The sequence below is a fragment of the Equus przewalskii genome, chromosome 22 (genome assembly GCF_037783145.1).
Source record: "Equus przewalskii isolate Varuska chromosome 22, EquPr2, whole genome shotgun sequence".
Lineage (NCBI taxonomy): Eukaryota > Metazoa > Chordata > Mammalia > Perissodactyla > Equidae > Equus > Equus przewalskii.
This window is the reverse complement of record NC_091852.1, coordinates 48,742,204-48,756,585: the sequence shown is the minus strand read 5'-3', so window position 1 is coordinate 48,756,585 and position 14,382 is coordinate 48,742,204. Positions and strand designations below refer to the sequence as shown.

Here is a 14,382-nt window from a genome sequence, read left to right as displayed (position 1 = left end):
GGGCATGCAGCAGGATTCAGATTTCTGCTAAGTTGCCAAGGTTTCTAGTGATGGGAACCCTTTTCTGAGGCTAAAACGCAGGAGCCAGAAAGCTGCTTTCCTTTGAAGAGCCTCTGATCCCTAAGGTAACAGGATGGAAGCGTCACAGTGTCCAACCGTTTTCTGGCCCACAACAGAGCACTGGAGGGTCAATCCCAACCCAAACTGCCAGGCTTAAATAGAAAACGAGATCCAGTTACCACTGCCCCCTGTAAATATGTCTGTAAAACATTTATCTGGCAATAAAAGAACTGACGAGGCAATCTGAGTGTAATTGTTTTTGGCAGTTGGAAATATTTCAATTAACACACTATAAAAGCCACACTATAATAAATGCAAAACAGGCCAATGAAATCAGCTACAGCCCTGACTTCCCAACCATGGCAAAGGAGTCTGAATGTCAGGCTGCCACTTTGGGCTCTTGGTTTTCCATAAGGAGGAGCCTGAGACAGACAAGCCTGAATTCCTGAAAAGCTTTGGATGGTTCCTCCCAGAAGCCATCAAACCACAGAAGAAGAAAGCCCAAACTCCCTCCTCCCCCGGCCCTCGGAATTCTATCTATCATCTGGCTCCTCATCTCCATTCCAGCCTGCTCTCCCAGCCCTCGGGTGCCAGCTCTTTGAAATGCAGTCCAGAGAGCCTACTCACATGTCCTGAGCTTGGCCTGTGCTTTCCCACCTTCCCTTTTACCGTTTTACCATTCTTCCTGCCAGGAATACCATCTTCCCCTTCCCCTCACTGACCCACTATCTCTGCCTAACAAAACCCTACCCAGCTAGCCTCTGCTGGTCCTATATCCCACCCTGACATATTATCACTATTTTCCCACCTCCCTCTACTCTTCCTTTCCTCACTTTGAGCAAGGGTCTGCCCCACCTTCCATCACCACAAGTACCAGCTGTTGTGAGATGAAGGATGAAATGTATCTTCAAATAGACACTCTGTTGTCTCTGGGTTTTGGTTGTCAAAAGGGGACAGTATTATGAAAAGAAAAACAACACTGCAGTACACATTGGAGGCAGCTTGGTGATTCCAGCAAGGGAGGTCCACAATTCTTATACTATTGGCCAAAGATCATCTTCTTCTCTTGGATAGGTCATTCTATTTGGCCAAGGGACGATATCAATGGAGGAGCGAGGCAGGAAGAGGAAAACCATCCAGAATACCATGCCAAATTAACCAAATTAACCCTGGTGATCAATGGGATAACAGATGTCCCAGCCTGAACTCTTTCATAGTAGAGCATTTTTCTATTCTCATTGTTACAGATTTTAGTGTGAGCATCCTGAGGGCAGGAACTGTGTCTTAGTCATCTTTGGACCACTAGAACAGAAACTAGCACTTGGATCGAGTTCACCTAACCTTACGAAGGTCATTGGTAACAACTCAGCAGCTTAGTGGTCACTTCTCAGTTCTCTTACAAGACCAGACATTGCTAAGGGCTCCCTCCCTCTATCTTGAAACTGCTACTCTACCTTCATTTCCATGTCAACAACCTCTCTAGTAGCTCCTTCTCAATATCCTTGACCCCTCTAAGGATACATGCCTGATCCCCTGTTAGTCTTCTTATTCTACACACTCCCCTTGGGTGCTCTTACCCCCACCCAGAGCTTCATCTTCCATCCCATGACAAAGCTCAAATCTGTTTCTGTGGTTTAGACTTCCTGGAACCTCACGTTTAAGTTGATGACAGTACTCAAACTCAGTATCTTAAAAACCAACCTCATTATGCTCTTTTTCCACCCCAATCATTATGTTCTTTTCCATCCCAAACTTCCATTTCCTCCAGTATTTCCTATCTCACTGAAGTGCACCACCATCCATTCAGTCACTCAGGTTGGAAACTGGGAGCTATCAAAGACACCTGCCTTTTCCTCACCCTCACATTAGCACCATATTTCAAAGTCTAACAATTCTATCTCTTTAATATCTTTCATAACTATCCTCTCCATTTAAAGCCCCCTTAATTCAGGCCCTTACTATCTCTTGATGAACTACATTGGATTTCCCTGACTCCAGTTTCTCTCCACTCCAATAATTATATCATTATCACCATTTCCAGCTGTTGATCATGTACTCTGGGCCATTCATTTACTAAGCAATTTATGTAAATTATCACATTTAATCTTCACAACCATCCTATGGGGTAGGAGCTATCATTAGTCCTATTTTACAGATGAGGAAACTGAGACATAGAGAGATCAGGTAACCAACCCAAAGGTGACCAGGATTTAAACCCAAACTTTAATCACTATCTGTAAGTGATCTTCCTAAAACATAAATCTGATTATGTCATTCTCCTGATGTAAAGCCTTCAAGGGCCCCCCCGCCTGCCATGAGATGAACCCCAAGCTCCCTGGCATAGCACCCACCTCATCTCTTGCTCTTTTCTTCCCACAGCCATGGGAGGATGCTTTGAAAGTGAAAATTCTGGTCAATATAACAGATGATTATTACTGCTACCTGCTTTGGACCTGTTTTGGCATATGACCCACTGAACAATGTAAGCAACCCATTTGCCCTGAGCATATTTTAGGGGTAAGGAAGGAGATCAAAACTTCTTAAGCTGTTCCCTATCATGAAGATATAATATTTAAAAATAAGTATGTGATCAGATGTTCCCATGGAGCCCAAATAAGGCCTTTGAAGTTCAACCATACCTGGGTTCGAGTCCCCACTCTGCCACCTACTAATTTTATTACTCTAGGCAAGCTACTCGTCTTCTCTGAACCTTAGTATCCTTGTCTTTAAAATAGGCATCATAATGACACTCTCTCAGACAATCATAGGTTTGTTATGAGGATTAAATGAGTTGATGCACAGTGTGGCTCCTGGCCAGGGTTTGCACCCAATAAATGATAGTTGGCAGCATTATATTCCCATTTATAGACCCTGCTCTGCCCTCAGCCACACATGATCTGTGTGGCTGCCTACTAGGAAGCACCCACCCTAGGGATGACTAGAGCCTTTGGCAGCTCACGTCTCCACCCAAGAGTTCAATGCTGAAGCATGATTGTTCCTGGAAAGGGGCTCTTCGAAGCATGCAAACCCACAGATGCTGCGTCCTCCTTCCTGGGTCCTGGGAGACTTCGTTTACAATTTCAGTTGTCTTGGTCCTTATTTTAAAACTCACTAGCAGGTTTCCATTAAGCTAAATTGAAACTAAATACCTCACCAGCTTGCAGTTTCCGTTTCTAAAAGGGTAAAAGCTCTTAGTCCCAAAGGAACAGTAATTCACCAACAAATCTTCCTCTAGCTACACTGACTGCATTTCAGATCCCTGAACCTAGTGCAGTGTCTAAGGTATGCAGAAGGTGCTCAGGAAGTGTAGTTGAAAGAGATCTCAAATTTTTAAACACTGGATGAAGGGTAACAGGCACTATCTACAGTACTGTGGGAGTGTCAACTGATGCAAACTTTTTATAGGGTTATTTGGCAATATCTACCAAAATTTTAAATGCAGATGCCCCTCAACTGAGCAACTCCACTTTCTTGAATTTTCCCTATAAAAATATTCATACACATTCATAAGATGTATGTAAAAAATTGCTCACTGCAGCATTATTTATAATATTTTAAACATGGAAAAAACCTAGGGGCTGGCTCCATGGCTGAGTGGTTAAGTTCACATGCTCTGCTTTGGCGGCCCAGGGTTTCGCCGGTTCGGATCCTGGGAGTGGACATGGCACCACTCATCAAGCCATGCTGAGGTGGCATCCCACATAACACAACCAGAAGGACCTACAACTATAATATACAACTACGTACTGGGGGGTTTTGGGGAAGAAGAAGAAGAAGAAGAAGAAGAAGAAGAAAGAAAACAAAGATTGGCAATAGATAGCTCAGGTGCCAATCTTTAAAAAATAAATAAACAAATAAATAAAATAAGAATGGAAAAAACCTAAATGTTCATCAACAAGGGCCTACTTAAATAAATTACTGTATAGCCATTCAATGGGATATTATGCATATTTTTAAAAGAACAAGGTAAACTTTTATGTATTTTTATGGAAAGTTCTCCAAGGTATATTATTAAATAAAAAAGCAAGTTACAGGAATAGATGACCCATCTGCTTACTTTAAGAATATGCATTCAATAGCCAAGATGTGGAAGCAACCTAAGTGCCCATCGATTGATGATTGGATAAAGAAGATATGGTATGTATATACAATGGAATACTACTCAGCCATAAAAAATGACAAAATCGTCCCATTCCAACAACCTTGGATCTCAAGGGTATTACATTAAGTGAAATAAGCCAGATAGAGAAAGACAATCTCTGTATGACTCCACTCATACGTGGAAGACAAACAAACACGTTGACAAAGAGAACAGATTAGTGGTTACCAGGGGAAAGAGGGGTTGAGGGGGACACAAAGGGCGAGGTCATGCACCTATAATATGACTGACAAATAACAATGTAAAACTGAAATTTGACAAGGTTGTAAACTATCGTAACTCAATAAAAAATAAAATAGGGAACAAAACAAAACAAAAAAACAAACAAGAAGATGTGTGTGTGTGTATTTGCATATACATACAAAATTTCTGGAAGAATATATGGAATCTGTTGATAGTGTTTAGTCAAGGCAATGAGACTGGGGAATTGTGGGGAAGGGCACAATACTGTTCACCTTATACTCATTGTCATGGTTTTAATATTTTAAATGTGAATATGCATTACTTTTATAATTAAAAATGCTAAGAATTTTTTAAATCAACAAAGTACAGTTAAAGAGATTTTTCTTTCCTGTTAATGCAGTGTTATTAGCACAGTGCTCAGAATGCAGAAAAAGGGGATATGAGAGCAGGCTCACGCCTCCCTGGAAGCCCAAGAGGGCAGAAGCCAGTTCTGTGGGACCCTTCTCACGTAAGGCTGCAGAAGGCAAGGCAGGGGAGGGTTTAAAAGCTGAAGCTCTGAGTAAGCCTTGGCTGGATTCTTGACTCTGCCATGAACTAGTATATGTGAGACCTTGAGCAAGGTATTTAGTCTCTAATCCTCATTCTCTCATCCATGAGGTAGAGAAAAATATTAGTGCCCTCCTAAGAGTTGCTCTGAGGACAAAATAAAACAAGGCACAAAGAGCACCTAACTCAGAGCCTGGCACGCAGTAAGCCCTCAGGTAACAGTGGCCGTATGGACTTTGTGGTTGTCATTATTTCATTATTCTATCAGGGTCTGCCATGCATGGCAATTGAGTCCCATCATGAGGGCATTTATTGAATGGTTGAAAAATGTGTTGTCTGGGTCCTGGGAAGTCCTTATAGGGAGCCTACAAGGAGCCTATAAATCTCAGGGTGTCACAGCAGAGGGATGACGATAAAAATCCCTTCCACTTATATAGCACCTTTCAGTTTACTAAACACTTTCGAGTACGTCATCTCATTTGACTCTTATAATAATCTTTCATGGATTGATGTTGAATTTTTTTTCCTGAATCTATTGAGATGTCATTATATGATTTTTCCCTTTTTTTCTGTTAATACAAAGAAATCCTTGATTGATTTTTTTAACATTGAGCTAACTTTGTGTTATTGGGATAAAGCCCACTTGGTCTGATATACTATTCTCTTTATATGTTGCTGGAATAGATTTGCTAATATTTTGTTGGATTTTTTTTGCATTTATGTTCATGAGGGGTATTGGCCTGTCATTTTCTTTTCTTGTAATACCTTTGGTTTTGATATCAGAGTTATGCCAGGATCATCAAATGAATCGAGACTTCTTCCCTTCTCCTCTATTTTCTGAAAGACTTTGTGTAAAATTTGTGTTATTTATTCTTGCATATTTGATACAATTCATCAGTGAAACCATTTGTGCCTAGAGTTTCTTTGTGGGAAGGTTTTAAATTATGAATTCAGTTTCTTTAAATAGATATGAAGTCTTCATATTTTCCATTTCTTCTTATGTCAGTTAAGGTAAACTGTTTTTCAAGAACTTTGTCCATTCCATCTAGGTTGTTGAATTTATTGCCATAAAGTTGTTGATAATATTCCCTTTTTATCCTTTTTAATGTCTGTTGGATCTGTAGTAAGATCTCATTTTTCATTCCTGATATTGGCTATTGTGTTTTCTTTTAATCTCGATGAGCCCTGCTAGGTTTTACCAATTTTATTAATCTTCTCAAAGAACCAACTTCTGGCTTTGTTAATTTTCTCTATTGTTTTTCTCATTGTTTCTATGAGACAATAAAATAAATCAATAAATCAATAAAATAAATGGAATTGATGAAATAAACCTTCCTTCTGTTATTTTGGATTTAATTTGCTCATCTTTTTCTATTTTCTTAAGGTAGAAACTTTGAACATTGATTTAAAATTTTTCTTCTTTTCCAAAATAGGCATTTAAAGCTATTCATTTCCATTAAGCACAGCTTTAGCAGGATCTCACAATTTGTATGTTATATTTTCATTACCATCCAATTGAAAATGTTTTCTAATTTCCCTTGTGCTTTTTTTGACGAGCATTATTTATAAGTGTGTTCTTTAATTTCTAAATATTTGAGGATTTTAAAGATATTGCTATTTATTTTTAATTTAATTCCATTTTGGTCAAACTATTCCAGGAATGCTGAAATCTCTCTGTCTTCGATGGATGTTGAATTTGAACTGAATTAAAATCTGTAAGGTTGGGCTGGCCCAGTGGCACAGCGGTTAAGTTCACAGGTTCCGCTTCTCAGAGGCCTGGGGTTCGTCGGTTCAGATCCTGGGTGTGGACATGGCACCGCTTGGCACGCCATGCTGTGGTAGGCGTCCCACAAATAAAGCAGAGGAAGACAGGCATGGATGTTAGCTCAGGCCAGTCTTCCTCAGGAAAAGAGGAGGATTGGCAGTAGATAGCTCAGGGCTAATCTTCCTCAAAAAAAAATATCTGTAAGATTTTAATCTTTTAAAATGTATTGAGACTTATTTTATGTCCCAGAATATGGTCTATTTTTGTGAACATTCTGCAGTTCTTGGGTGTAATTTTCATTCTACAGTTCTTGGGTGTAGCGTTCTATAAATGTTAATTAGGTCAAGTTGGTTAACAGAGCTTCTATATCTTTCAATCGCTAAGAAAAGAGTGTTAAAATCTTTAACTATCATTGTGTATTTTTCTATTTCTCCTTTTAGGTCTGTCAGTTTTTGATTACACACTTTGAAGTTCTATTAACAGGTGCATAGACGTGTGTGATTTTATGTCTCCTCTTGAATTGACTCTTTATCATTATGAAATGTCCCTATTTATATTTGGAAATACTCCTTGTCTTGAAGCCTACTTAGTTCTGATAATACTATAGTCACACAGCTTCCTTACGTTTGCCATCACCATGGTGCTCTTTTCCCACTCTTTTATTTTCAACCTTTCTATGTCTTTACATTAAACTGCGTCTCTTATAGGCAACATATAGTTGGGTCTAGCTTTTTTTTTCTCCCTAGCCTGATAAACTGCCTTTTAATTGAAAGTATTGGTATGGTTGTCTTCACCATGTTGCTCTTTATTTTCTATTTTTTTCTATCTGCTTTTGTTCCTATGTTCATCTTCTGCCTTTTTTGTGTTCACTGAGATTTTTTAGTATTTCATCTTATTTTCTCTTAGTTTTTTAGCTGTGCCTTTTTGTATTACTATTTAGTGGCTGCTCTAAGGTTTACAATATGTATCCTAAACTTACTATAGTCTACTAAGAATAAATATCATACCACTTTATACTTCACAATGTAATAACCTTACATCTTAATTCAATTTGTACCACCTCATCCTTTGCTCTATCATTGACACATATTTTATTTCTATATACATTATAAGCCCCACCTTACAATGGTATTATTTTTGCTTTAAACATTCATATGTATTTTAAGGAAATTAATAGAAAGGGAAAAAGCTAGTCTTTTATCTTTAGCCACATACTTGCCATTTCCAGTACCTTTTGGTCCTTCCCATAGAAAGAGCTTCCATCAGGTATCATTTTCCTTCAGGCTAAGAACTTCCTTTAGTACTTCTTGCAGTGAAGATCTGCGGATGACAACTCCCAACTTTAGTTTATCTGCAAATGTATTTATTTCACCCTTCTGTTTGAGGGATATTTTTGCTGGACATAGAATTCTGGGTTGACAGTAATTTTCTTTCAAGGGCTTTAAATATGTCATTCCATTGTCTTCTGACCTCCATTGTTTACAATAAGTCAGCCATAATCATATCATTATGCTCTTGTACACGATGTCATTTTTCTCTGACAACTTTCAAGATTTTATTTTTATCTTTAGTTTTCAGTATTTTGACTATGAGGGACCTAGATATGGTCTTCTTTGTGTTTATCTTGCTTTGGGATTACTGAGCTTCTGATAATCATATGTTTTCCACCAAATTTAGGAAAATTTTGACCATTCTTTCTTTAAATGTTTTTCCCCCTCCTCTCTTTCCTTCTGGGATTCCAACCACATATACGTTCCAAATACATATATGACACATCCCCACAAGTCACTAAGGCTCTTTTTTATTTTTTAATCTTGTTTTTCTCTATTCTTCAGATTGGATAATTTCAATAGACCCATCTTCACGTTCAGCTGTTAGGCCTATCCAATAAATTTTTTATTTCTGATATTTATTTTTCTATTGTTTCCACTGTTCTGCTTATATTCCCCACCCATTAATTCAATGTTTTCTTTCAGTCTATTAAATATTTATAACAGCTGCTTTAAAGTCATTTTCTGCTAATTCCAACATCTGGGTTATCTCACCCGTATCATCATACTCTCCTTTGGATCCATCTCCCTGAGCCTTGATCAAGAAATTGTCCCCAGGCAGAGAGCAGGGATAAACACATGACTCACATTGGGTGTTTTCCTTCCCTCAGGAATCGCTGTCCTGAGGGAATGCCTAAAACAGTTGCCTCATACATTTTGTCCAAGACTATAGTTATTCACAGTAATGGCAATTCCAGGATGAATTGCTCCATCATGGCCAGAATATAAGTTCCCTATATCAAGGTATTTAAAAATTATATGTAAAGTGTGCTGCATTTTAAAATTCCTTTCAGAAATGTGCTATTTTTAAAAATGCCAACCCTAAAATAAAGGCTTTTTTGAAAAACAGAACCTTAATGTAAATATCAGCCCTAAATAAAGGCATTGGGCTGGAAGAAATGTGAGGCCCTTCCTGCACAATGTATGAGAACAAGATTTATCAGAAACAATGTAGAAGTTACTCTGGAGTAAAGCAAGTTGTACCTTGCATTGTAGGAGCCAAGGAAAGACCATGCCTCCTTCTAAGGGAAACTGCCCTGCTCACAGCTTTGGCTACTTAGAGAGCCATAGGATCCTCTCTCTCCCTGATACAGCCCGGCATGAGCAGATCAGCTAAGGTCAATCAGATCCCTCCTCCAAGAGTTTAAACTGGGACTACAGAGAGAACCAGTGTTGGGTGGAGATATTGATGGAGATACTTGTGAAGCAGAGAGAAGCCAGAGTGGCCATGATGATCTGGAAACACACTGAAGTTATGAGGGAGCAGAAATCACAGAAAAGTCAGCTGGTTGGGAAATGAAAATAGGGAATGGAACATAGTTGCCAAGAGAAGTAGAGTGGGCATGAGAGCTATGGAGAAAGTAATTAGCACCTGCATCTATTTCAGAACCAATAGTTTTCCAATTCCAATTCTAGGCTATCTATATATGTAAAACACCCACCCACAAAATCCCACATATACACCTTCCCCCTTCACCCACTCTCCTGTCCTTGAGGTAACTTGAGTGAGCCTCTGCTCTTTGTAACTTAACAGCTTAACTGAAATATATGTGCCTTAGAGTTTGCCAGGCCCGTAAAGGGCAGGAGAAGTAGGAAAGTCTTGGGCATTCCAGGCAGGGGGATCGAACTCATTAACAAAGATACAGAGGCTTGGAAACATGCGTCCGTCCAGGGATCAGCAGATTTTTGTATCCCTTTTTATTCCAATTTGTCCCAAAGCAGGATTTGAGGCTGACTATACAACACATGGAAAAAATAAGTCAAAGAGAAGATGAATATGAGGTAAAAATAAAAGTTGAGAAATACGCTTAACATTAGGAGTAGGGTCCCTACATAAATAACTGAATTAGGTGGCTTTGGCTAGGACAAAGGAGGCATGAACTGCTTCTTCTGCAGGCCCAGAAAGAAAAACTTAGTGTTCTTTCTTAGAGTATTGCAGTACGTACCTTTCCATCATTCATTTATTTACTCATCAACTAATTCACTCAGTCATTATTCATTCATCCAGTATATATTAAGCATGTACTATGTACCAGATCCTAGGATGACAGCTAAAGAAGAACCAAGGTTGAGTTTGTCCCAGCCCAAGGGTTCACAAATCTAGGAGGTAAGACAAAGGGAGGACATCAACCCACCACACAGACCAGAATCCAGTGACCCCAGGAGTAGGACAAAGTGTTGTGAGACACAAGGCAGTGAGACCATAGTTTGAGCAACAGCTATCTCCTTTGCTTGCTTCCTCCATACAACTCTGTCTCAGTGATTGGGAAGATTGGACAGTCCGTACAAATTCCTAACTGGCAGAAAACAGTTTCATGTGGCTTGCTCACAGCTGGAGCCAGAGAATCAAAATTACTTTACAGCATCAGCTTGCAGGCTGCAAAGCCCAGGGATAAGCACAAGAGCCCTCTGCCATTATTATTTGAGTACCTGGCATGTCCTGAGTACTAACAATGTGCTGGGCTCCACAGTAAACAGGGGAGGAGACCAAGTTCTGGCCTCAAATGCTCACAGCTGTTTCATAATCTGATAATTGTGCATGACAAACCTCAGACCATAACTCTGAAAATAGCATGACTGTAATCATAACAAAATGGGACAGCCATTGGCAAAATTTGTTTTCTAGTTATCACTTCCAGAAGGAATTCCATAACACTGCTAGGACAAGAGAAGAGAAAATGCTCTCAACTTCCTGCCACTAAACCTCTAAACTATCATCATCTGCATCCATCCTTTCCTCCTTTCTCCTCTCCGTTACAAAGTGTTCCACCTCCTGTCCACAGCAGATCTACTCCCACCTCCTCAGAGACTTGGCGCTCATCATTGTTTCATCCGTCTCCTTCATCTTCAACTTCTCCCTGTCTGTGCCAGGGTCCCTCCTCTCAGCATTTAGCATATTCAAGTCTTCCTTTCATCTCCTAAAAAATCTTTGTCTATATGGTCTTACTGCCTTCTTAGCTCAGTTCAGTCTGGCTTTTACCTCCGAAGTTTTGCTTTCCAAGATCCCCAGTGACTTCCTAACTATTAAATCTAATGGCTGTGTCTAGTTCTTATCTTCATTGACCCTTTAGCAGTATGTGCCATGGCTGACCACATGCTTTATAAACACTGTGAACTCACTATAAACCACTCTTCCTTTGGCTTCTGGGACATTATTCTTCCTTGCTGTCTTCTAACCCGTCTGGTCATTCCTTCTCATCCTACATTTTAGACTCTTCTTCCTCTGTTCAAACCTTAAATCATGGTGGTCCTTCTAGAAGTCTTCCCTGATTCCCCTAGAATCCATGTTAGGATCTCCTTACACATGCTTCCATAGCACTTGCTGCTACTTCCCCAACCACATTTCATCATTCATTCAATAATCATTCCTTGAGAGCTTCTGACGTGATGGCCACTGTGATAGGGGCTGAGAATAAAGATGTGAGCAAAAACATCCAAAGGCCCTGGTCTCAAGGAGCTCACAGCCTAATGGGAGAGACATACAGTAATCAAATAATTACACAAAGAAGTGAATAATTACACACTGTGATGTATGCTATGGAAGAAAGGATCAGGAGCAATGAGACTATATAATAGAGGAAACTTAACCCTATCTTCATTAACGTGGCAGGGGATGCTGGGGGGGTGGGGGGGTTGTGGGGATTGATGTTTGAGCTGAAATCTTAGAAGTGAGTACATGTGTGAGGGAGGCTGTGAAGAGTGTTCCAGAAAGAGGGGACAGTATATAGAACTGAAACACAGCAGTTCCAAATTCTGAAAGGGAAGAGTGGTACAAGTTAAGGCTTAGAGACCCAAGCGGGCATCAGCTCATAGAGGCCTTGAAGAGTTATCTAAAAGTTTAGATCCTATCCTAAGAGCAATGGGAAGTCACTGAAAGGTTCTGAGTGAAGGATGACAAAACCAGACTGACAGTTTGAAAAGATCCCTTGATGAAGTGTAGAGAGTGTATAGGAAGGGGCATGAGTAGATGAGGGAAAAAACAGTTACAAAGCTTTTACAGCACTCTGGGTGGGAGATGACTGTCAGCTGGGCTAGGGAGGTGGCAGTGGTTTGATTCGAGAGAGATTTAGGAAGCAAAGGGTCATATCTAGGGCTTAAGGAAGATAAGAGGTGGAAGGATGACACTGAGGAGAAGGGTCACAAGAGTGAGGATATCTTACTTTGGACACAGAGAAACACACCAACTTCCTTTCGATTCTGCTCCCCTCCTCCTGTCCTTCCTTCTGTGGATCCCAGGTCCAGTCACCAGGCTCAAAATCTCTGAATCATCTAAGACTCTCTTCTGGCTGTGCACCCAGTCTTCCCCACTAGCCCCTACCCTAGTCACCCTACCTCAAGATCAATATTTCTAAAAGTATTGTCCCAGAGGGACCTCTGAACAGACCACAGAATGATCTGAAAACACAAGTCTTTTCTTTGGCTCTTACAGGCAACCGATGCAAAATTCCAGACTTTGATTTTTTTTTTTATAGTAACCAACTGAGTTATAAAGGAATACTAAAATTTGTTAGTCATAAACTAAAATTAGCTTTTAACTGGAGTTCACAGAAGACTCTAATTCAGTTCTCTACTAAGAAGTCTGGCTGCCAGGCAATGTTTGGCAGTGTTGCAAAGCTCCTCCTGCATATATACACAGGCAGCCAGTTGGAATTCTCGCAATTTTCAGGAAGGACGGTTTGTTATTGGGGCATTACCAGGGATGTTTTGAGCTGGTCATGGTTTATGGTGCCTGACATTCATGCATTTTAATTACAAATTATGATTCATGGCGCTCCATCATGATCAGTTTAATATGCCGTGGGCTATTTGATTAACCCTGTGCGGTAAGGCGATACACCTCTCTGACCTTATTTCCCATCACTTTCCCCATCCCTTCCCTGCTGAACCAGAACATGTGTAGCAGCAAGCTCCCATGTCAGGGACCTTACACTTGCTACGCCCTCTGTCTGGAATGCTTTCCCCTTAGATATCATAGTTAGCGCTTTCATTTCCTTCAGGTCTTTGGCAAATGCGACAAATGTGAGGCCTTCCCTGACCATCCTATTTAAATCATAATCTTCTGGTTTCCTGAACACCCTAATCCATTCCTCTGTTTTATTTTTCTCCTTGACACCTCTCGCTGTCTGATAATCTATATATTTTACTTATTTGTTTACTGACAATTTACCTCCAACTAAAAGATAAGCTCCACAAGAGCATGGGTTGTTGTTTTCTTTGTTGCCATACCACCAATACCTAGAACACTACCTGGCCCATGGTAGGTCCTCAATAAATAATTGTTGAATGAGAATGACTATTTGCATCATCAGAATTTTCGACTCCTTAATTTCCAACACCCAGCTCCTAAGGTGTGGGCACACTTGGTTCACATTTGAACCACTCAGAGCCCTACTGCCAAAGCAGATACAGACACGAACCTGGAAAACATGCTTCTACAGTGACATTTCCCTGTTACCCCTCCCCACTAGTCTCCCCATCCCAGGCTCACCCCTTCCTACCCTTCAAACATGCTCAGATCAGAATTTCCAAAGAACAACTCGAGGCATTCAGAATTCATATGCAACTTATTTTCTCAGAAGTTAATATATTCCAGGCATTGTGCTAGGTCCAGGGTAATCAACAATGGATGAGACAGACATGATCCTTGCCACCCCAGAGTTTATAGTCTAGTGGGGATATCATCCTATCCTGTCTCCAGAAAGGGGACTTACTCTTTTGTAGGAGAATATGACAGCCAAGCTGAGACCTGATGTGGGGACAGGAGACGAAGGAGAAATTTGGGGCAGGGTGGCATGGAGCAGGTGGCAGCAGATAGAAAAGACTGTACCAGGCAGGCAAAGGAAACAGCAATTCCAAAGGCCTAGAGGAGAAAAAGTGTGGATGTCACTTTCCAGGAAGTGAGGGCAGTTGAGCGTGCTGGGACTGTGGAATTTTCACAGAGCAATGGTGAGATCTGAAGTAGGGTAGGTAGCAAAGACTAGACTGTGCAAGGCCTTGTAGGCCATACAAAGCAACCTGGACTTCTGGGACTATAGCCCGAGAGCAAGAGGGAGCCACTGAAAGGTCTGATGAGTGGAGTGACATGAACAATGGAGTTTAAACTCTTCTCTGTCTGGGGC

At 40.5% G+C, this 14,382-nt stretch overlaps 1 protein-coding gene across 8 annotated transcripts in view; it reads right to left on the bottom strand.

Moving 5' to 3' along the window:
• The window catches only part of DNAI1 (dynein axonemal intermediate chain 1), a 76,414-nt gene that overhangs the window by 59,606 nt on the left and 2,426 nt on the right, over nt 1-14,382 (bottom strand). For 2 of the 8 annotated variants that reach the window (XM_070590288.1, XM_070590287.1), the window contains exon 2: nt 7,945-8,033. The exons of 5 other annotated variants lie outside the window; for them this stretch is intronic. In XM_070590288.1, the coding sequence (XP_070446389.1) occupies nt 7,945-7,986 (42 nt within the window). In that variant the 5' untranslated portion in view covers nt 7,987-8,033. Of the gene's footprint in view, nt 1-7,944; nt 8,034-13,974; nt 14,124-14,382 lie in introns of all 8 variants that reach the window. One more of the 8 variants, XM_070590284.1, reaches the window with a different exon arrangement.